This window comes from Artemia sp. Qi Xiang Cuo, chromosome 13 (assembly GCF_049724085.1).
Source record: "Artemia sp. Qi Xiang Cuo chromosome 13, ASM4972408v1, whole genome shotgun sequence".
NCBI classification, from domain to species: domain Eukaryota; kingdom Metazoa; phylum Arthropoda; class Branchiopoda; order Anostraca; family Artemiidae; genus Artemia; species Artemia sp. Qi Xiang Cuo.
The window spans coordinates 11,103,813-11,130,350 of record NC_142806.1 but is presented as its reverse complement, the minus strand read 5'-3'; the positions used below and the strand labels follow the sequence as shown (position 1 = coordinate 11,130,350).

General features: G+C 33.0%; 1 protein-coding gene across 1 annotated transcript; it reads left to right on the top strand.

Annotated features, from left to right (window-relative positions):
* The first annotated feature begins 109 nt into the window (after positions 1-109).
* On the top strand, positions 110-24,369 carry LOC148944947 (uncharacterized). The gene is made up of 4 exons (XM_089098902.1): positions 110-150; positions 1,847-1,910; positions 21,343-21,843; positions 24,146-24,369. Exons 2-4 carry the CDS (start codon positions 1,883-1,885, stop codon positions 24,367-24,369), a joined length of 753 nt encoding a protein of 250 aa, XP_088955028.1. The 5' UTR covers positions 110-150; positions 1,847-1,882.
* Positions 24,370-26,538: the final 2,169 nt, after the last annotated feature.

Here is a 26,538-nt window from a genome sequence, read left to right as displayed (position 1 = left end):
TTATATTGATCCTTGGATAACAGACATTTTTTTTTGTATTTTTTTCATCAAATAAAAGATGAATTTTATGTAGATATTGACAAAGGGGGTAACAATATTTCTAGCAAGGTTGAAGATAATTTAGAACATGTTGATTATGAGAGTGAAAAAGTAAGCATTTGTTTTTCTTCCTTATTTTTTTAGTTTTTTTTTAAAGCACAAGATTGATCATAGCTTTTATTTTGAACAGGTCTTTATTCTTTTGGCTAACTGGTAGTTCTCTTTCTATCTTTAGATATGCAATAAGGATTGTTAAGGATAACTGTATCTGTTTATATTCGAATAAAATAAATGTCCTGTTGAAACAACAAAAACCACAAATAGGGGCTGTTCATCAAAATTAACCATGGGACTAAAACAATGTCCAGTTTGTCAAATATGAGGCCTTTCCTCAAGTTTATTTGTTTTGTTATCTTCTTTGTAAAAAGAACTTTATTCTACTTACCAAAAAAAGAAAAATTACATTTTTCGTTTTAGAAAATAGTTATTCAGTGAAAAGGTATTCAGTTTTTGCTGCAAATAATCATGGGCGCTGCCGTAGCTGATTCTAGTGGGCTTTCCCAGTTGGCAAAGCACATTTAATAAAAACAATCTCAGTTGCCCAGTTGCCTGCAAATCCTGTGGATATAGTTGCTCATGGATTTTGAATCATATTCTGGTCTCCAGTTACTTTCAAATGGCTCAAAGAACTGATAGACTATCTGAATTACCCTTACTGTGTTTTTTGTATCTGCCCTAGGATGATAGACTACCCTTTAGCTCTTTTTAAACAACTCTGAAAAATTTATGCCAGCTTTGCCTCTCACACTGACTATATGTCTTTGCTTTACTCTAATTAGGCTCTCAAGTCTTAGATCGCTTTGACCAAGCTCTGACTACTTACGACTGTGACTGCACTACTTGGACTTGCAAGTGATGCTATATGCTAATTAGGTTATAGCCATTGCTACTGCTATCACTACGCCTAAATATACTGAACTAAATCAAAGAAGTTAATTGAATCCTGGTTGTCAAAATGCTTTGATGCTGGGGATGGTGATTTAAATCAAATGACAATTTTTGCATCAGGCTAGGGGTAATTATTATCTGGCTTAGTGCAGTAATTTGAATTTTTTCATGGCAGGGTAAGGATGATATTGAACAAAATCAAAAAGACGACATGCATCCAGATTGTCAAAAGGGCATATCTGAACCATCTCAGGAATGGCTAAGGGTTTTTAGTTGAAGTTTTATTGGGGATGATGAATTAAATAAAAACCACCATGTGCATCCTGGTTGACAAAAAGATGTATCACACTATCTCAGAAATGGCTTAGTGTATTAGTTGAATTTTCGGGGAGCGTTAAGGGGGTTTCATAACTAAATCCAAAGACACTATTTGCATCCAAGATTGTCTAGAGGGTGTGCTTATAATATCTCAGGAGCGGGCTTGGGAATTAAGTTGAACTTAAGGTATTTTAAGGTGAATGGTAAGAGACATAGTTAATTAGGATTGGTTTTTGTTCAAGGTTATAACATGACGGGAGTTCACAAAACACACAGCTTCATGTTTTTCATCAAATTGTTTCTTGCTAACTATTTAGTGACATAACAGTCAATAGAACTGTACCTCCTTTCTGCTTTCTTCTGTGTCGTAACCTGGTAGTTTTGGGGATGAGATCTTTTTTTTTAATTAAAGAAATTAATTGACATTAATAATTACAGTATTATTATTGCTAAAAGATTTGTGGTTATGTGTTTCAAATTCAGGTCTATCCGAATTCTAAAGACTTGTCCATATATACCTGTGTTCTTTTTCTTTTTTAAGCTCATTGGGAATCAGATTTTGGAAAGGACAGAGAGAATGGCTAACGCAAGCTTCAAATTTTCAGGTTAGGCTTTCATTGTTTAATTAAAGGAAAGCAATGTGGTTTGTTTGTTCTTCCCTTTTTAATCAAATAAAGAGATAAGATTAATGACTCTCACTTGAACCCAATAAATTCTTTTATTAAACCTGATCCTTTTTTTATAAAATTATTTTACTTAAAATGATCCTTTTTCTGAAACATTCTCTCACTCGGTTCTACAAAGAATACTGTAGGTTGCCGAATGAGTCTATATTGAAAATACACATTTTGTATCTTTTTTATAATAATAATACTGAGGACTATGCTGCCTGAGGGGATCGCGCTAATTAATCACTGATCCCAGAAATTTGTTTGAGAGTTTATCATAAACAGAGCTGTTATAATAAAAAAATATCATATTGCAGCTGTAAAAGTGTTATTAACTTAAAAAAAACTAACTGAAACTAACTGGTTGTATTATTGTGCAATTGGAATTGGACAGAGAGTTTCATTATGAATCGTTGATGGGCAAGTTGGGCCATGGCTTCTGGCCCCTATCTTTCTTCTAACTGTGCACCTAATTCATTCTAGTTATTAATAATCAACTGCTTTCAGACATTCAATGACAATTCGAAACTTCTAGACGTTCAGGTTTCAGGTCACTACAGATTAGTCAGTGCAACATCACTACAAACCAAATTCTTAAAACCTTCATTTGTCGTTACAAGCCAAACTTTAAAAAATTAAATTTATTTATAAAATGGAGTTCGTTCGAACTTTATAAAATTTATTAATTTTAACTTAGCCGACCAGAAATTATTTGGATAAATATATTTGTCAAAAAAAGGCCGAGAGATGTGGCTGAGTTCCAACACTAATTTTGACAGTCTTAAGAATCAAGAAAATGTACCATCCATTTTACACGTTTCAATTGAGTCAAGTTTTTCAATAATTAATTAGGCTTTTTAACCTTTGCTATTGAGCAAAGTTTGTTAGAAATTGTAAGTTATTTAATCATGCCTTCAGACTCCCCCTGTTTAGATGTACTGAAAACATGAATTTGAAGTAGAGTACTTGGTGTCTATTATAAGTAATATATTTACGAATAGTTTACTCCTGATCTTGATAATATAAGGAGAATATTAGTATGATAAGAAGCATGCCTTGTCCAAATACCTTTTGCAATTGTGCTTCATCAATACGGAAATCCTCTTTCTTTCATATTAATCAGAAAGAACTCTCACTGAAAGTTACGAGGAGTAACTGAGTGAGTAACTATGAGGTTACTGAAAGTTACCCTATAAATTTGTTATTGTTATTAACTTTTACCATTAAGTTAAATCTAAAAAGTTACTATTTCCAAATCAATTTCAAATGGTGTTTCTTCCTGACTTGACAGATTTTTTTGTTTTGTTTTTACAAAATGCTTTTATATGTTTTCGGTTGCTATGATCTAGAGTTCCCTCTTTACTAGATGACGACTTACGTCACAGCGTAAAGGGCTCCAGACCCTTTGTTGTAAGAACCCTTATCATTGAACAGATATAGAACAGTGAGAGTATGTCAAAATGAAGTAAAAAGAGGAATGTTTTTCAAATTGGAAGAAAAAAAAACAATTTAATTATGTGTCAATAGTCAACTTAAAAGGTAAATGCAACAACCTAGAATACCCTATTTGGTCTTTCTAAAAGTATTTCGTTGTAGGTAAGTCAATTGACTAACAATTTGAAGTGTTGAATCTTGAAGAACTTTAATGGTAAACATATTAATGCATAGCTTAAATTTTTAGCTGTTCGGTTATATGTTTATTTCTTTTCAGTTCTTAATCTGAAGCAAGTTGTTAGGGTTATATTCTTGTAAAGTTTTAATCATTAAGTCTTATTTTATGCTGTTTTTTATCCAGTTTACTGGTGATTAATGGCAGTTCCTGTATTACTACAGCAATCAGGAAAGCTACACTTTCTAGATCTATATGATGATGTAGTTTTTTGCACATTTTCTGATGTATTTTCATGCATGCTTGTGTAATAGATGATTTTTAAACCTTAATTTAACATTTAATATTGACTTTAATGCTATGTTTTCATCTTATTTCAACTTTGAAGAAAATACTTTGAAGGGCTCAAAATAGTTCACTGTATTTTCAATAGTCTGACTATTTTTTTTCCTGTTACTTTAACAGCAAATGTTAAACAAGCTGCAGGACAAAAGAGCTATGCTATCAAGAATATAATTAGCTTATTTTATCTTGACACTGTATATTTATAGCCAACGGGGAATTAATTAATTTTAAGTAATACACTTTTAGATAAGATAAGTTAGTGTTTATGATTATATTAAGGTAGCTTCCGAATTTTCTGGGCTGTTTTTCTGACAAGCAGCCCAAGAGGGCTCCATATAAAGCTTTAATAATATATTACTCCATTAACTGAATCTAGTGATACATCACAGATCCTTTGTTAAAATGGGTTTTCTGCTACCTTTGCTCAACTTTTGTGTTTGATTGATTGAAATATATACAACAATAGTATTTGACATGATGTTAAAAAGAGGATAACAATATCAGGAAGTATGATATTTGATTTAAAGAAAAAAAAAAAGTAAGTGCAAATAGGTAAATATATAGCAGTTGACTATTTCTGAAAAATACAGGCTATACAAATAGTATCAGTGCTCTTGGATTCTTTATTTTAGTCTATTTCCAAATATCATGGCTGCTTTCCTGGCAATCCACTCCCCTGCCGCAATGGTTTTAAATATGACCCTAATAATATATTCTTCCATTTAATTGAATATCCTGATACATCACGAGATTCGTGGTTCATCACGAGATTCGTGATAATACGGTTATTTGTTCAGAGAGGTATCTAATTTAGTCTCAACCTTATTGTACCTTCTATGTGTAGTTTTTTGCCTCTGTAAAGTACAATTGAATGCAGATCAAATATCATTTTTAAGTTAATAAATACCACCAACACTACTACTAACAACTGACAACAGCACCAAGCTGCCCGAAGCCGACGCTGCTGCGCATGCTCTTCTCCAACTTTATTGTTCTTTTATTTGGCCAATACTGGAATTTGCCTGTCCGGTGTGGCAATTCTGCCCTTCTTGAGAGCATATTAATGAAATTGAAAATGTCGAAAAACGAGCAGTTAGAATCATCAATGGTGAAGGGAAGGTTCCATATCATTATCTACTAGGTAGGTTCAAGCTTACTACATTGGCCGAGAGAAGGAACCTCCTGTGCCTTCATAAGTTTTGACTCATCTTATTTATGTATTTTTTACAATGGATTGTGTTTGACGTGAAGGTCAAATTCTATCGATATGGTATATATATACTAGTGATATTTGTGACGCAAAGTTCAAACTCGGCAACCATGCTGTGAAAGACATTTTAAATTCTATTCTTCAATTACCCTTATTGATCCTTGCTTGATGGATACCCAAAAATGACAAACTTTGGAAATCTATCATGTTTGAAACATGTCCCAGTCTTCAGAACCCATGTCTCATTAACGCCCTAGAAAGTAGCATAGAACCACGTTTTTGCACAAATTGTTGTTTGAATACCATAAGTCAAAGGGGCATCCAAAATTATCAGTACGCAATTCCTATGGAAAACGTATTATAAATCATTCTTCTCATCCTAAGGACTCACATTCTCTAAGCCATCAGCAAATCTTAGCTCTCTTCATCACATCTGAGATTAAGAACTTATTGTCCATGTATATGAAACGTAAGCTATATTTTTTTTTGAAATATAGCTAGTGTTTAAGGGTGAAGTTCAATATGAGGGGCTCCTGGCTAATGTGAAAAATAGCTATTCATGACAAAAGAAAATTTTAGGAATGAATTCAGGACCTAAAATATACCATGATTAGGTATTATCAATTTACTATCTCTTCTCAATTCTAATTTCTAGCGCGGAAAAAACTGCATATACGCCTAGTGTATACCTGTTCAGGTATTGACAAAAAAAAACCTTTTCTGTATGTTTTCATTTTTTTTTTTATTTCATTGATTATGCATTTTAAAATTTGATTCATATCTTTTAAGTATTATTTTAAGCCTTATGTAGGTTTTTATCATAAATTTAAGAAGTGGGTTTACAAATCTTTAAAAAATTTTAGACTAAATCAGGATTTAGTGAAGGCAATAGGTGGGAATTAAAATGCTTAAGAATTTTTGGAAAAAAATAAAACATTCGCTTCCCAATATAAGATATATCATTTATAGTGGAGTTACATACAAAATTTGACGAACTTGGATACAACTATTACATTTTGATTTGCTTCAATATCCTTTAAAACATGCCATGAAATTTCCAACGTAATACTCCTAGCTTTTCCTGAAATATTGCATATATGTGTGTTTGACAGTGTTATTTCAAATACTACCTATTGATTTGGTTTCACATAACCCGCATTTCTTCTGAAAGTTTCAACTTAATATTATGTTTTGTTCCTGAGATATTGCATCGATGCCATTTTGAGAACCTAGATAACCTTAAACTCTTGATTTAGTTTAATAGTAGTGGCAGTCACTGTAATAGTTGTAGCTTTTGTTGTCACTGGTCCAAGTTTTTGCAGTCATAGTCAGTCACATAATCACATGCCCTAGAAGCTGCTCTTGAGGTTTCGGATGCACATACTATTGCTGTTCTTTAACAACGTTGGATGCACATACTATATTTGGGATTAGTTCGTCATACCCAGCCACATGTCCTGCAGGTTTCAACTTTATACCCTGAACTCTTCCTGATATATTGTATAGATGCATTTTCGGCTATGTGGGTTTGCAACGTGTCTTTTGATTTATGTTTTCATCCCCTCAACTTAATCTGAAATATTCAATTTAATACTTTATTCTGTAACTGAAATACCATATGTATTTTATTTAGACAACCTGGATTTTTGGCAAACTGGAAATATAAATTTTTTTGCTTAGATGTCTTTTAGGGAGAAGGCAGCGGTAGGGGGTGTGGTAAAAGTGGCTGGTTGACCTGTCCTTTTTTACTCTTAAAAAGGCCACTGTAAATTTCACTTTCTGTTTGAATGAGCCACGTCATAAGTTTGAATAGCAACTTCTTCCATACAAAGTAGTCGGAGGAAAAAACAAATGCAAATAACGCTTCAAGCCTGCGAAACACACAACTTTATTGAGCTGCTTATTAATATCAACTCTTGTGACAAAAAGATAAATTTAGTTCGATTTGTTTAATTAGCTCTTTTGACGAATTTTTTTTATGTCGATTTTAATTTTTTTGTTTTATAAGTTGAAGATCATTTAACAAATGACAATTATTGAATATTAGCCATTCCAAAACCTTGTTTTTTTACGAAATGTGAAGATGTTCCTTTTTGAAATTTTTCTGGGTTTTCAGGGCCTTGTAAACCTCAACCTGACACAAAAGAATACGACACCACATCTTTTGATAATCAAGGTATATCTCAAATTTATTTTTTCTTGTTAGAATCAAGTATATTGCATAATTAGCTATAGAAAAAATAATTGTCTGGACAAGTGAGAGAAATAATAGAATTTATAATACTTTTAAAAGGGACATTCTCCATTGTTTCGTCGCATTGTTTTAAATATTAAGTAGTGATTTTGGTCTGGACAAGGTCCTTTTTTTTTTCTCAAACCTGGGACGTACAAGTGTACTAAATACTATGAATCTAGACTACTCTTAAGATGGAAGTTTTTTCTTGTTTTATTTCCATTGTTCTAAATGCTAAACTGTTTTTTTTTTATTGGTCTAGAAGGAATGTTTCAATTTATCACTTGAAAGAGGTTTGGTGAAGATTGTTTTCTAAAATCTAGAAAATATATCTTTAAACTAGAGCATTTATATTTGTTTATAAATCAAGACTTAAATCTGTTTATTATCATCCTGAATTCTTGATAATGGATCAGTGTTTTTGAAACAATGAAAAAGCGATCTCAAGTTCAATTATTTTATTATTAACATATACATGTATATAATTGACATAGGCCCATGGGGAGACATGCTCGAAAAACTAGGCATAGACAAAGATACAATAACAAATTACACTACAATACAAAGATAAACACGACGGCAAAGATACAATAATACAACAATAATATGAAAGTAGCAGCTATCCATAAATAAAAAAAAAAAAATTCAATATTATTAAATATAAATTAATACTAGAAGATAGCCGAAAGGCCCACATTCACCCAGAGCAATAAACAAACAAACTTTGCCTTGTTAAAAAGACGCTTAATTAAAAGTAATCCTGAACTAAATGAAATTTATGATTCCTTTTCATTAAATGAGAAAATTTGTCAATAAGATCCTTGTGAGCATCCCAGCACCGGGCTATTGACACAAACGGAGCGAATTTAGATCTCTCAGTACTATACTTCACAATGTAGATACTCTTTTTTTGTCGCGTGTTATAATGATGTAAATCTTTTGATTGGGAGAATAAATTTGTATTAAGGTAATATGGCAGCAATTTCTTGATCTAATTAAATTTGAAAATAATTGCTCTAAAAGTGAATTGTTCAGAAACTGAAATTATATACATATAAGCATATAAAGATGCTGTAGAAGATTTGCTTTAAAGTGCAATAGGTGATACAATAAAAAGTTTCAGGATTTTTGGGGCTTTATTTTATAAAGTTTTTGTTGGTTTAATATGGCTTTTATATGTAGATAAATATACTAGGGACCAATAATTAATATTAGACTGAATCAGAGCAAAATAAATGCTTCGTAAAGCAGAGTAGGGAAAATAATGCTTCAACCTCCGCATTAAACCAGCATACCTTGAAATCCTTAAGAATATATTTTGAATGTGTGTTTTAAAAGATAAGCTTTCATCAATCACGAGTATAAGGTACTTTATCATTTTCACACCAGATATTGATAATAGATACTCTGAAGAAGTAACTCGGGTAATACAAGCGCATATATTTGACTTTCTGCCGTAAATTTTGAAATTAGTTTTTGATAAATTCAACGCAATAAAATTTGAAGAACACCAATCAAGAACATTAGAAAATAATACCCCAACTATCGAAGACTGAGGAACAGGTGAAGAGAGGAAATTGCCTCCATCTATTCGTTGCTTTCTCTTATCAAGATAAGATTTAACTAGATCCAACGCTGGTCCGCGCACACCACAATTATCCAATTTACAGAAAAAGAATACAATGGGATTTTGTATCAAATGCTTTTTTTTAAATCTAAATATATTGTTGCTGGAATTTCACCTCTATCTAATCATTCATGAATATAATGGATGAGAGCAATGATAGCGTGTTCAGTATTTTGTGTAGACCTAAAACCAAACTGGGAATTTGTGAAAAAACTAGACGATTTAAGAAAGTCATAGAACCTATTATAACTTGCCTTCTCAAATATTTTAGAAAATGCTGAGAAAATAGAAATAGGGCGGTAATTTGATAAGTTTTCAGGAGAGTCACCTTTGTGAAGTGGAATTATCCTCGCTTCTTTAAAAGCCGATGGGAAAACTCTAGTTTTAAATGAAAGATTAATTATATACTGTAGTGGTAAAATTACTACAGACAATATTTCTTTAACAATTATAAAACTAGACCCGTCAATTCCCGCTGAATTGCATGGATTTAGATCACACGCTATTTTTGTTATTACAAACTGAGAAATAGGCCCAAGAAAAATTGAACTACTTTGAGAAAATGGAAGGTATGAAGAAAAATGTTTATTACTACGTAAATCAAACTGGTTCATTATTGATGAAACAATTTTCTCTCCTATACTATCGAAATAAGTATTCAAAATATCAGTCACTTTCTTCAATTTGTTAGTAGTCGATCCATCTTCTAAACGAATAACTTCAGGAAACTTAGAATTCCTTTGTTTTTTTATAATAGCATTAATTAAAGACCACGTTTTGCGAGGAGAATTTTGAGCTTCTTCGAAAGACTCTTTATAATACCTATGTTTCGACAATCGTATCAGTGCGGTTAATTTATTTTTAAAAATTTGAAAATTTTTAATATTATAATCAGCCGGATTCTTTAAATGCTTTTTAAATAACTGTTTTTTTTATTAACTGATATCAAAATTCCAGACGTTATCCACGGCCTTATAGGAAATTTTTCTCTGCAAATTTTCTTCGTAACAAACGAGCAACTAGAATCAACACAGCAATTGAAATTTCTTAGGAAAGTATCAGTTGCCATATCTTTATCCTCCGTGGGTATTACATCCTGGCAATCCAACAGACCAAGGCTTTCATTCAGGTGCTTTAATGTTATTTTAGCTATTAAACGTACTTGACGTTCCTTACTTAACTGCAGTATATTATAAGTACAAGCTAAATCTGAAATCAGCAAGAAATGATTCGATATATCACTTAAAACAGCAAAATTTGCTTTAATTGGCAAAGATGTAAAAATATTATCAATGAGAGAAGCAGAACCATTACTTCAAAAAGCATTTCCTCAAGAGAACCTGCTAGAATTTCAAGGTGTCGAAAAGAGATACCTTCTTTAATTAATACTGCTAAACCACCTGAATTTTCTGGCCTGAAAAAACGATCTAGATAGGTAGAGAGTTTGAGAAAAATATTTGAGAGCCTTATTTAAAAATATGCTTCTGAGTTACGTCTTATTTATATACTTTTATATAGCATAGATTGTCATTTTTACCCTATCAGTGGTCATATTGTCTTTAGCGTCTATGACGTATCCAAAATTACTCAAGGTGACAAACTGCTCTGAACAGCTTAAGAAAAAGGCATGGGGCAAGAAACAGCTTAAATTACTTTGAGTTACAAACCAAAATGTTACAAACCAAAATGTCGCACAACAGAATTTGCGGTTAAAAGATAAAGCAAAATTACAATGCAATGAAGTAAAGTTCTAGTTTGGCATGCGTGAGTGGTTAAAAAATACAGCAAAATTACAGTGGAATTAAGGAACTTGTTAGTTTGTAAAAAAAATCCCCTCAGTGGAAAGTTGTCCCCAAAATTCTCCCCCACCCCCCAAAGAAAAATTATCCACGTAAAAAATACCCCCGCAGGATATTTCCCTGATTGGAACTGTTAAAAACGAGCAGTTGGAATCATAAATAATGAAGGGAAGGTAAGTTGGAACCACATCATTATCTATTAAGTAGATTCGAGTTCACCACGTTGGCCGAGAGAAGAAACCTCCTGTGCCTTCATAAGTTTTGACTCAGATTATTTATGTATTTTGTAGAATGCATTGTGTTTGACATGAAGGTCAAATTTTTTCTATATAGTATATATATATACTAGTGCTATTTGTGACGCAAAGTTCAAACTTGGCAACCATGCTGTGAAAGACATTTTAAAATCTATTCTTCAATTACCCTTAAACCCTTTCTTATGACCTCCCGCGGCTCCAGTTAGGAACATCTTGTTTTGTGTTTGATCCTTGCTTGATGGATACCCAAAAAGGACAAACTTTGGAAATGTATCATGTTCGAAACATGTCCCAGTCTTCAGAACCCATGTCTCATTAAAGCCCTAGAAAGTAGCACAGAACTCCGTTTTTGCACAAATTGTTGTTTGAATACCATAAGTCAAATGGGCACCCAAAATTATCAGTGCGCAATTCCTATGGAAAACGTATTATAAAGCTTTCTTCTCATCCTAAGGATCATACCCTCTAAGTCATCAGCAAATCTTAGCTCTTTCCATCGCATCTAAGACCAAGAACTTATTGTCTATGTATATGAAACGTAAATTATTATTTATTTTTTATTTTTTTGAAATATAGGTAGTGTTTAAGTGTAAAGTTCAAGGTGATAAGCTTTTGGCTAATGTGAAAAATATATGAATATGTTAAATGAATGTTTTAGAAATGTATTCAGGGCCTAAAATATACCATGAGTAGGAATTATCAATCTACTATCTCTTCTAAATTCTTATTTCTAGCGCTGAAAAAATTGCATCTAAGCCAGCTGTATAAGTGTTCAGGTTTTGACAAAAAAAAACCTTTGCTGTAAGTTTTCATTTTTTTTCATGGATTCTACATTTGAAAATTTGATTCATATCATTTCACTATTATTTTAAGCCTCATGGAGGGTTGAGCCCTATATTATGGTTATTATGTTTGAGCCCTATATTATGGTTGAGCCCCATATTAAAAACAGCGTCTTGTCATGGAACGTAAAAGGTAATCTCAGTGCGAGAATCGCCGTGGTGGAACAACTTTGCCTTACTAAAGAAATCATATGCATACAGGAACATTTTCTCTCTGCTGATAATATGAAACTACTGGATATAGTGCCATCACATCTGCTCCACTTTGTAGCCGCTAAATGGCCAAGAAAACGAGGCCTCCCCCCAGGTGGACTTGCCATAATAATAGATCGACATTCTAACTCCAAACTGTTTGCAAAATCTGACCATTTCCTTGCAGTTAAAATGGGTGATACTGTCATTGTTAATGTATACCTGCCGACAGACTATAGAGACGAAAGTTCTGAAACGAAGTTTGCTCTAGCATGCAGAAAATTGGGTAAATATTTGAGTAAAATCAGAGCCTCGCACCTCCATTGGTTCCATTCGGTTCCGTCTTCAATTAATGAAAATCGTATTAAGTTAAATTTATATGCGTCACTTATTTCACATGCTTTATTACAAGCAGAAAAGCAGTTTGTCCCTCGCACTAAAGTACGAGTCGAATTCCTAGTGAAGGGCTGGTCCCAGAATTCTTTACTTGTTGAGGCTTGTAATAGGGGCCAATTCTGGATAAGTATCTGGATAGATTGCGACCGTCCCAGAACTGGTATCGTAAACCAGATCCGTTTATCCAGCAAACGCGCTTTTCAAAAGAGTTAGATAAACATAGAGCTACTATTCGTTCCAATTTTTCTGAAAAGATTTTTAATAACCCATGACTATTGTGCAAAAATTTAACACATAATCAAAAACAAAAGCCAAACCAGTCATTTAATATTTCTCCCGAACTATGGGAACAACATTTCTCCAGATATTTTTCAGAACCAGACCCACTAATAGAAATTTCCTCCCAAGTTACACTCGAAAAGATACTTTCGATAAGGGACAAATTAATGTTTACTGTATCAGTTTTGGATGTTTATAATTTAATTTGTAAAACTAAGAAACCTTTTTCAAGAAGTACAGATCATGTTTGCGCAAAATACCTCCTATTTGGAACCCCTTATGTTTTTTCCCACCTTGCCCTACTTTTCCAAATGGTGTTTAGAAAAGGACTTGTTCCTGCCTCGTTATCAACCGGCCGTCTTTCTCCTATCCCTAAAAAAAAAATAAAACCCTACATGAGTGCTCATCATACGGGCCAATAGAGGTAGCTACAACTTATTGTAAAATTTCTGATAACTTAATAATGACTGAGCTGGTTGATAAATGTCATATGCCCCCACACCAGTCTGGGTACCAGACAGGACTAAGTTGCGCTCATGCACTAAATGTACTGTTGTTAGTTGTGAACTGTCAGCGGATTGATGGTGATAAATCTGGACAGCCGTTTATTCTAGGGAGCCATGATATCAGCCGTGCTTTCGATTTGATAATTCACGCGCATATCCTTACTGAATTGTATAAACGCGGGGTCAGCACCTGCATTATTCGTGCTTTGTATGATATGTATAATCATTTAACTGTCACGGTTAATCCGCCTGATGGAGTAATTACAAAGATAACCATGCCTGTTCGTCGCAGAGTAAGGCAAGGCGCTCTTACATCCCCAATTGCGTTTAACAACTGTATTCTCGACGCAAAGTCTCAAGCAGTTTCTTCCTGTATTTTAGAAGGGACAGATGTGTCTCTTATTGCTTATGTGGACGATGTCTTTAACCCCAGCCGAACGGTATTGGCGTTTGAGAAAAAAATTTCCATTTTGTATCTAGAGTATTCAAAAATAAATCTTAAATTTAACGCTGAAAAGTCAATAGTTGTACTATTCAACTGGGGCCTATTTTCCGAGGGATTTAATATTGATCTTAATGGATTATTGGTTGCTCCTAAATTGGAAATGAATTATCTTGACCTCCCAATCGGTAACTCCCTTAAAGCAACTAAAAAGCTTCTCATTCGCCATTTCCAGCTCTGGACATCCAGTGCCTACGGTGGCATAGTTTCCAATAAACTTCGTTTTAATCGCCAGCTGCTAGCTAAATTATATCACTCATATGCGGTCCCAAATTTTTTATACCTTGCACTTTTTTGGCGTACCTTTTCGGCACCGGAATCCCCCCCCCTCCGATGACTTTATCCCGAGTATGCTAAATCTCTTCTCAGCCTCCCCCCCCCTGGGCAAGTAATTCTGGGGCCAATAGGAAATACGGCGTAATTGACCCCAATGCTGCCATAGGCCGATGCATTGCAGATTAAAATAGGGGAATAAATGGACACCCATGGTGTTCCCTTTTAAAACAATAGGTCTTTCACGTTTACTGTTTTTGTGTTTGTTATATATACTGTATGATTGTTTGGTTTATTATTATGCTTGTGTGCTTGTTCCATAAGTTTTATCCTTGTTTAATTTGTGCTTGTCTATGTGCTTGTTACTTTGGCTTGTGTTGTCCTTTTCTGGTTTATTACTATGCTTTTGCGATTGTTCTATGAGTTTTAATTTCATTTTATTTGTCATTATCCGTCTTTTTCTTTTGCTTTTTCTTTTCTTCTTCTTTTTCCTTTTTTGATACTCAGTTTATCATTGTATTTCATCGGGTTATAAATAAATTCAATTTAATTGTTCTGGAAGTTTCAACTTAATGACCCCAATCGTTCCCAAGATGTTGCTGATATGCCCTTTTAATCATATGCATGTCTATAGTTTGTTTTGTTGTAATTCCATATTCCTTTCAACATGCCCTAAAAGCTGCTCTTGAGGTTTCGGATACACATACTATTGCTGTTCTTTAGCAACATTGGCTTCACAAACTGTCTTTGGGATTAGCTCGTCATACATATCCACATGGCCTGCAAGTTTCAACTTAATACCTTGAACTCTTTCTTATATATTGTATAGATAAATTTTTGGCTATGTGGGTTTGCAATCTGCCTTTTGATTTATGTTTTCATCCCCTCAACTTAGTTTTGAAATTTTCAATTTTATATTTTATTCTGTAACTGAAATACAATATGTATTTTGTTTAGACAACCTGGAGGGATATAAACTCTTTTTTTTATTTCAGCTCTAGCACCAGCAGTAGTTATTAAAGCTTTGAAAGTTTTACCTTAATTTAGTAAATCATTGATGAGAGCCATTGCTGCATGCTCATAGTTTTAATATACCCTTAAAGTTTTTAAAATAATACCCTTAGCTCTTCCTGAGATATTGCAGTTGCTAATTTTTTACCAGAATTGAAGGGGATAGTTTTTTTGGTTTAGTTTAACCTGGCCTATAACATGGCCTGAAAGTTCTTAAGTTCTTACGAAATACCGGCACCTTGGATATTGTGCCGTCGTCCTTTTTATGATCTGGATGGATCTAGAGTGTTTCGCTTCAGTTCAATAGTAGTGATGTAGTAGTAGTTGTAGACTTGACAGTTTCAATTTAATGCCCTATTCTGTTGCTGAAATATATATATATATATATATATATATATATATATATATATATATATATATATATATATATATAACATTTTTCTTAGATTTCTTTTAGGGGTAAGGCAGCTGGAGGCGGTTTGGTAAAGGTGGCTGGTTGACCTGTCCTTTTTAACTCTTATATAGGACTCTCTAAATTTCATTTTCTGTGTGAATGAGCCATCTCACAAGTTTGAATTGCAACTTCTTTCATACAAACTGTTCGGGGAAAAAAACAAATGCAAATAACGCATATAGCCTGCGAAGAACACAGCACTATTGAGCTGGTTATTAATATCAACTCTCGTGACAAACAGATAAATGTAGTTGGATTTTTTTTAATTAACTCTTATAATTGTTTTTAATTGTTTTGTTTTAGAAGTTGAACATTATTTACCAAGTGACAATGATGGGATCTTAGCCATTCCAAAACCTTGTTTGTTTCCGAAATGTGAAGATGTTCCTTTTGGAAATTTTCCTGGCTTTTCAGGACCCTGTAAACTTCAACAAGACACACAAGAATATGGCACCACATCTTTTGATAATCAAGGTATATCTCAAATTTATTTTTTCTTGTTAGAATCAAGTATATTGCATAATTAGCTATAGAAAAAATAATGGTCTGGACAAGTGAACTAAATACTATGAATTTAGACTACTTTTAAGAGGGACATTCTCTCTTGTTTCATCGCATTGTTTTAAATATTAAACCGTGTTTTTGGATTGGACAAGGTCCTTTTTTTGGTCTCAAAACTGGGACGTACAAGTGCACTAAATACTATGAATCTAGACTACTCTTAAGATGGAAGTTTTTTCTTGTTTTATTCCATTGTTCTAAATGCTAAACTGTTTTTGTTGGTCTAGAAGGAATGTTTCAATTCATCTCTTGAAAGAGGTTTGGTGAATATTGTCTTCTAAAATCTTAGAATATACATATTTAAACTAGAGCATTTATATTTGTTTATAAATCAAGACTTAAATCTGCTTATTATCATCCTGAATTCTTGATAATGGATCATTGTATTTGAAACAATGAAAATACGATCTCGACTGCTTAGCAGAAGTTTTGACTATATATATAATGCATTTTTTTTTAAATATAATTTCGTTAATATATAGAATATTAATTTTACGGAAAGTCAAGCAAAAATACTGGATTATGTTTGTTCAGTTAGAGTAAAAAGCTTTTGTTTGTTTGCTGGTAGAACGAATTTTTCAAATAATTCCTGCAATGCGGAATGAGTCATATTGTTTATATATAATCATGAATATAGTCGGGTATTGAATTCTGGGAACTTAATGAAAAAAGAAGCTTTAGACAAGCCTAATGTAAACTTGATGAACAGGCTCATTAATAGAATGAAACAGATGAGAAATATGTGCCTGATTTTTTTTTTGTATCTTCATCATTTATGTTAGTTTTTCATTCTCTAAAATTATTTTTGCGTCAATCACGAATCCCAAAGCCTATGGAGGACTTACAATTCGCTTCGTCAAAAGCTAAATCATCTCATTTCAAAAAAAAAAAAAAATATTGATAAAAATTCTCTGATAGTACTCAGAATTGCTGGTGACAGTACTCTGAACACAGCCAGCAGAACTGAGTCTCATATTGGTTCATAGGTGACAGCCCCGTTTGAAAGCATTATCCAGTGGTTTGTTGCAAATTCCTTTGCTTAAAATGTTGAGAAATGTTGCTTGATGCAAGTCTTGTCATTTAAGTAAACTATACATACAAAACAAAACAAAAACATAATAAAGCACACAATACCATTAAACTAACATACATAGATAGATGTATGTTACATCTATCAAGGGCCATGACTACAAAAATAACAAACAAGAAAACAACTTACACAAATACAACAATAATTTCAACACTCACCCCACCCCCTTTACAAAAATCTATCTCTATGTGACATACCCAATTTTATATATTTTGCTATCATTCTTATTGTCCCATAATTTTTTGATCCCATTACTGAAACCAACCACTCACTTGTCCCCATATTATCAAAAAATAATTCTTTTCTTAAATCCTGTAATTCGGGACAAAGGGCCATGAAGTGAAGCAGATCCTCACCATTTTCTCCACACATAGGGCATGAGCAAGGACCGTCCTTTACCCTTACCCTCCCTAAATATTTCCTCCTTTCTCCAAGTGCTAGAAATTAAACCTGCATTTATTCGAAAACGTTCAAAAATTAAATAAAAAAAACAAGTTTTTTTAACTGAAAGTAAGGAGCGATATTAAAACTTAAAACGAAAAGAAATTATTCCGTATATGAAAGAGGCTATCCCCTCCTCAACGCCTTGCTCTTTACGCTAAAGTTTTTCATTGTTAAAAAAAATAGAGTTGTGAGAAAGTCAAACTTTGTGAGAAAGAAATATGCGGTTAGAGTTTATGTGACAGGGATGATCACATCGAATCGTGAATGAAATATGCAGTTAGAAGACAACGAGTCTGAGAAGAAAACAAATCCAAGAAAATGGATGATTTTTGGATGCATTAACTGGAAATCGGAATTGAGTTCTTACCAGAACTTGTTTATGTTTTGCTAATAAATTATTAGAAAAGCTAGATTCAAGCCTCTCGTTTTGCTATTTTTATTTTATATTTTATTTTTATTTTGTTTCTTGCATTGATTTTTTGTGGGCATCTTTACTGCGGGATATTTTTTTAAGAATATCTTAGAAAATTGTTTTAGGTATTGTCTATCCCCTTTGTTTATTTTATTTTAGGAATTGGAGATGCTTCAACAGGTATTGCCAATGCTTTCTTGGAAGCTGAAAATTTTAACGGTCGCTTGCAATGGAAAAAGTGCGGAAAAGACTATGAGTGCAATATATGCAATAAAAGATTTCACAGGCATTGGCAATTGGAAAGACATCATAGAACTCATACAGAAAAAAAATCGTTTGTATGTGATGTGTGTCAGAAGAGATTTTCTCGACCAAACCATTTGAATATACATCGTAGAGTGCATACAGGCGAGAAACCGTATAAATGTGATGTGTGCAAAAAGTGTTTTTCTCAACCATGCAGTTTGAATAAGCACCGAAGAGTGCATACGGGTGAGAAACCGTATAAATGTGATTTATGTCCGAAGACCTTTTCTCATCTGAGCAATTTGAATGTGCACCGTATTGTTCATGCAGCTGAGAAATTATTTAAATGTGATTTGTATGGGAAGAGTTTTTCTAAAACAAACTCTTTGAAGAGACATCAAAGACTGCATACAGGTGAGAAATAAATAAATGTGTTTTATTTGAGAAGAGCTTTTCTAATACAGGCTCTTTAATTTGGCATCAAAAAGTGTATATTGGTGAGAAACTGTTTAAATGTGATGTGTATAAAAAGTGTTTTTCTCAATTAAACAATTTGAATGAGCACAAAAAAGTGCACAAGAAAGCATTTTCATGAGGTCGAATCTGAACTGTCATCACAACCCATTCCAGGTGAAAGCCCGCTATCTTGTAGTTTACAAAAAAAAATTATTACAGAATAGAATTTTTTCTAGCCAAAAGAATAATTAATGAAGAATTATATGTACTCCAATGATTTAAAACGTAATATATTCACGCAATTTATTGCTTGAATATATCCACGATTTATAATTCTGTATATCAATTCCTCTCTTTTTGTTTAGGTTATATAGAAGTGCTGTTATTGATGTTGTTAGTTAAGATCGCCATCTAATTATCTAGTGTTTAAAGATGAAATTTAGTTTTAAATAAGTGTGGTGAATAGACACTATTTTTAAGGAGATAAATATAGTGTCTCATATAGTGTTTATAGTGTACATATAGTGTTTATAAATCAAGACTTAAATCTGCTTATTATCATCCTGAATTCTTGATAATGGATCATTGTATTTGAAACAATGAAAAAGCGATCTCGACTGCTTAGCAGAAGTTTTGACTACATATATAATACATTTTTTTTTAAATATAATTTCGTTAATATATAGAATATTAATTTTACGAAAAGTCCGAGACTCAAGCAAAAATACAGGATTATGTTTGTTCAGTTAGAGTAAAAAATTTTGTTTGTTTGCTGGTAGAACGAATTTTTCCAATAATTCCGGCAATGCGGAATGAGTCCTATCGTTCATATATAATCATGAATATAGTCGGGTATTGAATTCTGGCAATTTAATGAAAAAAGAAGCTTTAGACAAGCCTAATGTAAACTTGATGAACAGGCTCATTAATAGAATGAAACAGATGAGATATATGTGCCTGATTTTTTTTTTTTATATATATATATATATATATCTTCATCATTTATGTTAGTTTTTCATTCTCTAAACTTATTTTTGCGTCAATCACGAATCCCAAAGCCTATGGAGGACTTGAAATTTGCTTCGTCAAAAGCTAAATCATCTTATTTCAAAAAAAAGTCACATTGATAAAAATTATCTGATAGTACTCAGAATTGCTGATAACAGTACTCTGAACACAGCAAGCAGAACTGAGTCTCATGATGGTTCATAGGTGACAGCCCCGTTTGAAAGCATATTCCAGTAGTTTGTTGCAAATTTCGTTGCTTAAAATGTTGAGAAATGAGCCTTTTTTATTTCTCCAGAGTTGTAGCTCTGAAATAAAAAAGAGTGAAAGTAACTCTTAAATGAGCTGTGTAGATTTTTCCTGACTTAAATGAAATGCATCTATCAATAAGAGATAGAGATAGCTATGGCTGATTTTTAGGTATCTTACTTGATGCAAGTGTTGTCATTTAAGTAAACTATACATAGGCTATAGATAGATAGATATTTATTGCAATAAAAGCCGCTTTGGGCCATGGCAAAAAATGGAAAATCGCACAAAATAATAGCACATGATTATAACACTCATAGCAAAGTATAGTAGCCTATATAACAATAACAACACAAAATTACAAAACAAAACAAAAACATAATAAAGCACACAATACCATTAAACTAACATACATAGATAGATGTATGTTACATCTATCAAGGGCCATGACTACAAAAATAACAAACAAGAAAACAACTTACACAAATACAACAATAATTTCAACACTCACCCCACCCCCTTTACAAAAATCTATCTCTATGTGATATACCCAATTTTATATATTTTGCTATCATTCTTATTGTCCCATAATTTTTTGATCCCATTACTGAAACCAACCGCTTACTTGTCCCCACATTATCAAAAAATAATTTTTTTTCCTTAAATATTGTAATTCGGGACAAAGGGCCATGAAGTGAAGCAGATCCTCACCGTTTTCTCCACACAGAGGGCTTGAGCAAGGACCGTTCTTTACCCTTACCCTCCCTAAATATTTCCTCCTTTCTCCAAGTGCTAGAAATTAAACCTGCATTTATTCGAAAACGTTCAAAAATTAAATAAAAAAAACAAGTTTTTTTAACTGAAAGTAAGGAGTGATATTAAAACTTAAAACGAACATAATTTATTCCGTATATGAAAGGGGCTGTCCCCTCCTCAACGCCTTGCTCTTTACACTAAAGTTTTTCATTGTTAAAAAAAAATAGAGTTGTGAGAAAGTCAAACTTTTGTGAGAAAGAAATATGCGGCTAGAGTCTATGTGACAGGGATGATCACATTGAATCGTGAATGAAAAATATGGTTAGAAGACAACGAATCTGAGAAGAAAACAAATCCAAGAAACTGGATGATTTTTTGATGCATTAACTGGAAATCGGAATTCAGTTCTTACAAGAACTTCTTAGGTTTTTATAATAAATTATCAGAAAAGCCAGATTCAAGTCTCTCGTTTTGCTATTTTTATTTTATATTTTATTTTTATTTTGTTTCCTGCATTGATTTTTTGTGGGCATCTTTACTGCGGGATATTTTTTTAAGAATGTATTAAAAAATTGTTTTAGGTATTGTCTATCCCCTTTGTTTATTTTGTTTTAGGAATTGGAGATGCTTCAACAGGTATTGCCAATGCGTTCTTGGAAGCTAAAAATTTTAACGGTCGCTTGCAATGGAAAAAGTGCGGAAAAGACTATGAGTGCAATATATGCAATAAAAGATTTCACAGGCATTGGCAATTGGAAAGACATCATAAAACTCATACTGAAAAAAAATCGTTTGATTGTGATGTGTGTCAGAAGAGATTTTCTCGACCAAACCATTTGAATATACATCGTAGAGTGCATACAGGCGAGAAACCGTATAAATGTGATGTGTGCAAAAAGTGTTTTTCTCAACCATGCAGTTTGAATAAGCACCGAAGAGTGCATACGGGTGAGAAACCGTATAAATGTGATTTATGTCAGAAGACCTTTTCTCAGCTGAGCAATTTGAATGTGCACCGTATTGTTCATGCAGGTGAGAAATTATTTAAATGTGATTTTTGTGGGAAGAGTTTTTCTAAGACAAACTCTTTGAAGAGACATCAAAGACTGCATACAGGTGAGAAATAAATAACTGTGTTATATGTGAGAAGATCTTTTCTAATACAGGCTCTTTAATTTGGTACACAAAAGTGCATATTGGTGAGAAACTGTTTAAATGTGATGTTTGCGAAAAGTGTTTTTATCAATTAAACAATTTGAATGATCACAAAAATGTGCATAAGAAAGCACTTTCATGAGGTCGAATCTGAACTGTAATCTCACAGCCCATTCCAGGTGAAAGCCCGCTATCTTGTAGTTTACAATAAAAAATTATTACAGAATAGAATTTTTTCTAGCCAAAAGAATAATTAATGAAGAATTATCTAGTGTTTAAAGATGAAATTTAGTTTTAAATAAGTGTGGTGAATAAAGACACTATTTTTAAGGAGATAAAAGTTCTTTTATAAGGTACTTTTAGGCTGTTGGTTAAGTAAAACTGCATCTGTTTTACTTTATTTACTATATTTCTATATAGTATATTTCTTACTATATTTACTTATATTTCTATATAGTATATTTTCTTATTTATATTTCTGGATTGCTGCAGTTCTTTCTACCTTTATTAATAGTGGATTCAAACTGAGTGTCGTTTTTATCTTTGCGGAAAGTGTTTTTGATAATATTGAAAGTGTCAATGACAATGTTATAGTTACAGCACTAAAAAGTTATAATTACAATGTGCAAAATAAATTCATTTTTCTGTATATTTTAAATGGTGCACTATTTTCTTTTGGATTTTTAATGTATAGTATAAATTGTGTGTCTTTAAAAAATTCAAAGTTTTTTCTGATTATATATAATTCAAAAATTTAAAAAAAAAATAATTATTAAATATTTTTAAAGTCATTCTGACTTACCTTATAATATAAAATATGTAATTTTGTGTGTATTTAAAGTATTTTTGAGAGAAGCTAAGCTACTCCTGGGCATAGATAAGTCAATACTTTACAAGCAAAATAAGTTTTAAATAGTTATACAGTCATGCTGACTTCCCATATAAAAAAAAATGTATTTTTGTGTATCTTTAAAGCATTTTTGAAATAAGCTAAGCTACATCTGGGCATATATTAAATATATAGTAGATTAAGTACGTAGGTAGCAGATTAAATACTACCCCTGGGCATAGTAAAAAAAAGCAACGAGACTAAATGGTTGTTTTTATTTGCCACCCTTGTGTTTCCTTTTTTCTCAGCTATTAAATAGCACGGTATTTCTGAAACTCCTAGAAATTGTGTTAAATTGAAACACAATGTACACCACTATAACCGCCTTTTCCAAAAACCCAATAAAAGGAATTTACTGTCCTTTGGCTTAACAAGGAAAATCCAATGGCTTGAAAAATACGGAGAATGGCTGAGTTGTTTAATTGCTCTTCTTAAAGGAAAGTGCCACATATAGTGCCTTTTGTCATTAACAAAAAACAGTTTTTAGAAAAATTTTTAATGTTGTTGCAACGGTAGCTACAACCTAGTAAATCGTGGTTGCTGTGGTAGCAGCTAATTAAAAAAAATTGGACAATTAAGGGTTCTACTGGAAAATAGTATAAAATACTAGATTTAAAATAAAACGTGTTTAATTCAAAACTTATTTTTAATTTAAAAGCAATTGCCATAATATCCTATCTGTAAGAGCTCAACATAACCATATCGCTTTTTTTTTTTTTTTTTTTTTTAAGAATTCAAAAAAGGGAAATATTATTAAGGAATTGGTTCTTTAAGTTGACTTCTAAATTTTTGTAGTAAAATGAACTTGTTTGACGATAAAGATGATAACTCTGGTACAGAAAATAAACAAAAATAGGAAGGGAACAAGATGTTACAGCTGAAAGTGCTACTATGATTAGCAAAAACAGCAGTGATAACCCAAATGCTAAGAAGTTTGAAAATCGTATTCAAACTATGAGTAAAAAGTGACTACAAAATTTGGATTTTTTAAAGGTGAAAAGGCGAAAGGAAAATGAAGAAACTTTAGTACAAGAAGCTGGCACTAGTGTCAGTGCTGTCAAAGACGCTGTCAGTGACCTTTCCAGGTGAAGGCCAGACATGAATTTATTGCTGCTGTTCTAGCCGCAGTCTATAATACTTCCAACGACGAGGTAGTATGTGAAGCAAAAGGCCTACTTGACAAAATCAACTGTGCCCTTTTTGCCTAAACTTTTCATACTATGGAAAAAGCGTTAGTCACTGTAAATTGTTTATCAGAGCAACTTCAATCCAAAAGTTTTCTGATTTATCAGAAAATTAGGCACTCTCACAGGTGTCTGGGACATACGAGAATCTTCAAAAGCTGAATCTTAACTTTAAGCGAAAATCTATCAGAATTTGGGTTTATACGATATCCTGGAAAAAAATCTCCACAATCTAAAACCAGTGCTCGAAGCAAGAGATGTCAAGTCATTTCCATTCGTCTAAGAAATTTTCTGTCAACCTCAACAACCGGCAAACGCAATATCAGCCATCTAGTTCTATCAGACCCTGGTAAACTACAGTACTTCGAGATAATAGACCGTTTCATGAGTGAGATGGATCAATCTCTTTTGTAAAATATGCCTCTGCTCGATGCTTTATCTGACTTGGACGCCTCAAGCTCCGATTTTTTAAATTTTCGAAAGCGTAGTGTCAGAGTTTAGTGTTATCATGGGATTCTCGGTGTCGATGACTTTGTCATAGAATCCCAGCTTTCTCTTGCAAAACTGCATTTGTCAAAAAGTGATGTTTCAAAAATGGATATTTTCCAAGCTATCGAAACTTTATCCGATCCCCCAATTGCCGAATATGCAGTGCTAAAACTTATGAAGCTAGTTGCTACTTAACATTGGAATAAACAAAAATCGGAAGGGAACAAGATATTAGCAAAAACAGCATCGATGACCCAAGTGCTAAAAAGTCTGAGAATCGTATTCAAACTATGAGTAAAAAGTGACTACAATATTTGGATTTTTTTAGGTGAAAAGGCGTAAGGGAAATGAATAAACTTTAGTACAAGAAGCTGGTATTAGTGTCAGTGCTTTCAAAGACGCTATCAGTGACCTTTCGAGGTGAAGGACAGACATTAATTTATTGCTGCTATACTAGCCGCAGTATATAATACTTCTAACAAAGAGGTAGTATGGGAAGCAAAAGGCCTACTTGAAAAAATCAACTCTGCCCTTTTTGCCTCAACTTTTCATGCTATGGAAAAACAGGTAGTTACTGTAAATTGTTTATCAGAGCAACTTCATACCAAAAGTTTGCTGATTTATCACAAAATTAGGCACTCTCACAGATGTCTGGGACATACGAGAATCTTCAAAAGCTGGATCTTAACTTTAAGCGAAAATCTATCAGAATTTGGGTTTATACGATATCCTTGAAAAAAATCTCCACAATCTAAAACCAGTGCTCGAAGCAAGAGATGTCAAGCCATTTCCATTCGTCTAAGAAACTTTGTGTCAACCTCAACAACCGGCAAACGCAATATCAGCGATCTAGTTCTATCAGACTCCGGTAAACTACTGTACTTCGAGATAATAGACCGTTTCATGAGTGAGATGGATCAACCTCTTTTGCAAAATATGCCTCTGCTCGACGCTTTATCTGACTTGGACCCCTCAAGTTCCAATTTTTTCTAAATTTTCGAAAGTGTAGTGTCAGAGTTTAGTGTTATCATGGGATTCTCAGTGTCGATGACTTTGTCATAGAATCCCAGCTATTCTCTTGCAAAACTGCATTTGTCAAAAAGTGATGTTTCAAAAATGGATATTTTCCAAGCTATCGAAACTTTATCCGATCCCCCAATTGCCGAATATGCAGTGCTAAAACTTATGAAGCTAGTTGCTACTTTATCTGTGACGATTGTCATCAATGAAAGATTCTTCTCGGCATTAAGGGGTATAAAGGGTTTTCAACGATGGATGACGTGGAATGACAGACTCGGTGATCTGATGATCTTGGCCGTTGAATAAGAGGAGGTAAAGAAACCTGGTTTGGATAGATTAGTCGACGATTTCTCCAAGCAGCGAAGTCACCACTAAGTTTTTCGTATGTTTGCTCGATGTTGTTCTGCTTTTTCCGCTTCATAAAAAACACCCCCCCCCTCCCCTACACTTTCGTGAATCAGTGCCAGTAGATAGAAGTCGTCCAATATATTCATTTGACCTGTTTCAAGCCGCCACTTCAGCAGTTGTGCACATATAATATACACAACCATATTCGTTTAGCATTGATGACTGTTTAGAAGCAGTGTTTTCAAAATTTCTGTTTTATTTTTTTTTATTTTTATTTATTACCTTTAGAATTATCTTTGTTTGTTTTTCACCTGTCCTTTACGTCTTTCAAGTGAAAGGTTGCCCGATTTCCGACATTGGGTGTAAATCATGGAACACCACCTGTCCCACAGAAGCTCCCCCACGCAAGGCACAGTTCCTGCAATACTCGATACAGCTGCACTAAGCTTGACATACGCTGTCTGGTATATGAGATTTCTAAAAGCTGACACCCTTCGCTTTCGAAATTAGTTTAATATTTAAACTGTTGTTTTTTGGGGTTTAGGGGGGAGGAAAGGTACCTAGGTTAGGTTAGGTTAAGTATTTAATATATGCTAGGCTTTATTAAACCCTTTACCAAATTAGTTCATTTTGAGAAATAAAATACTGGTTCCATTTTACCTTAATAATATGAAATTACTGACAATTTAATTTTTTTTTTCGCTCATTGACGCAAGAAACGATTCC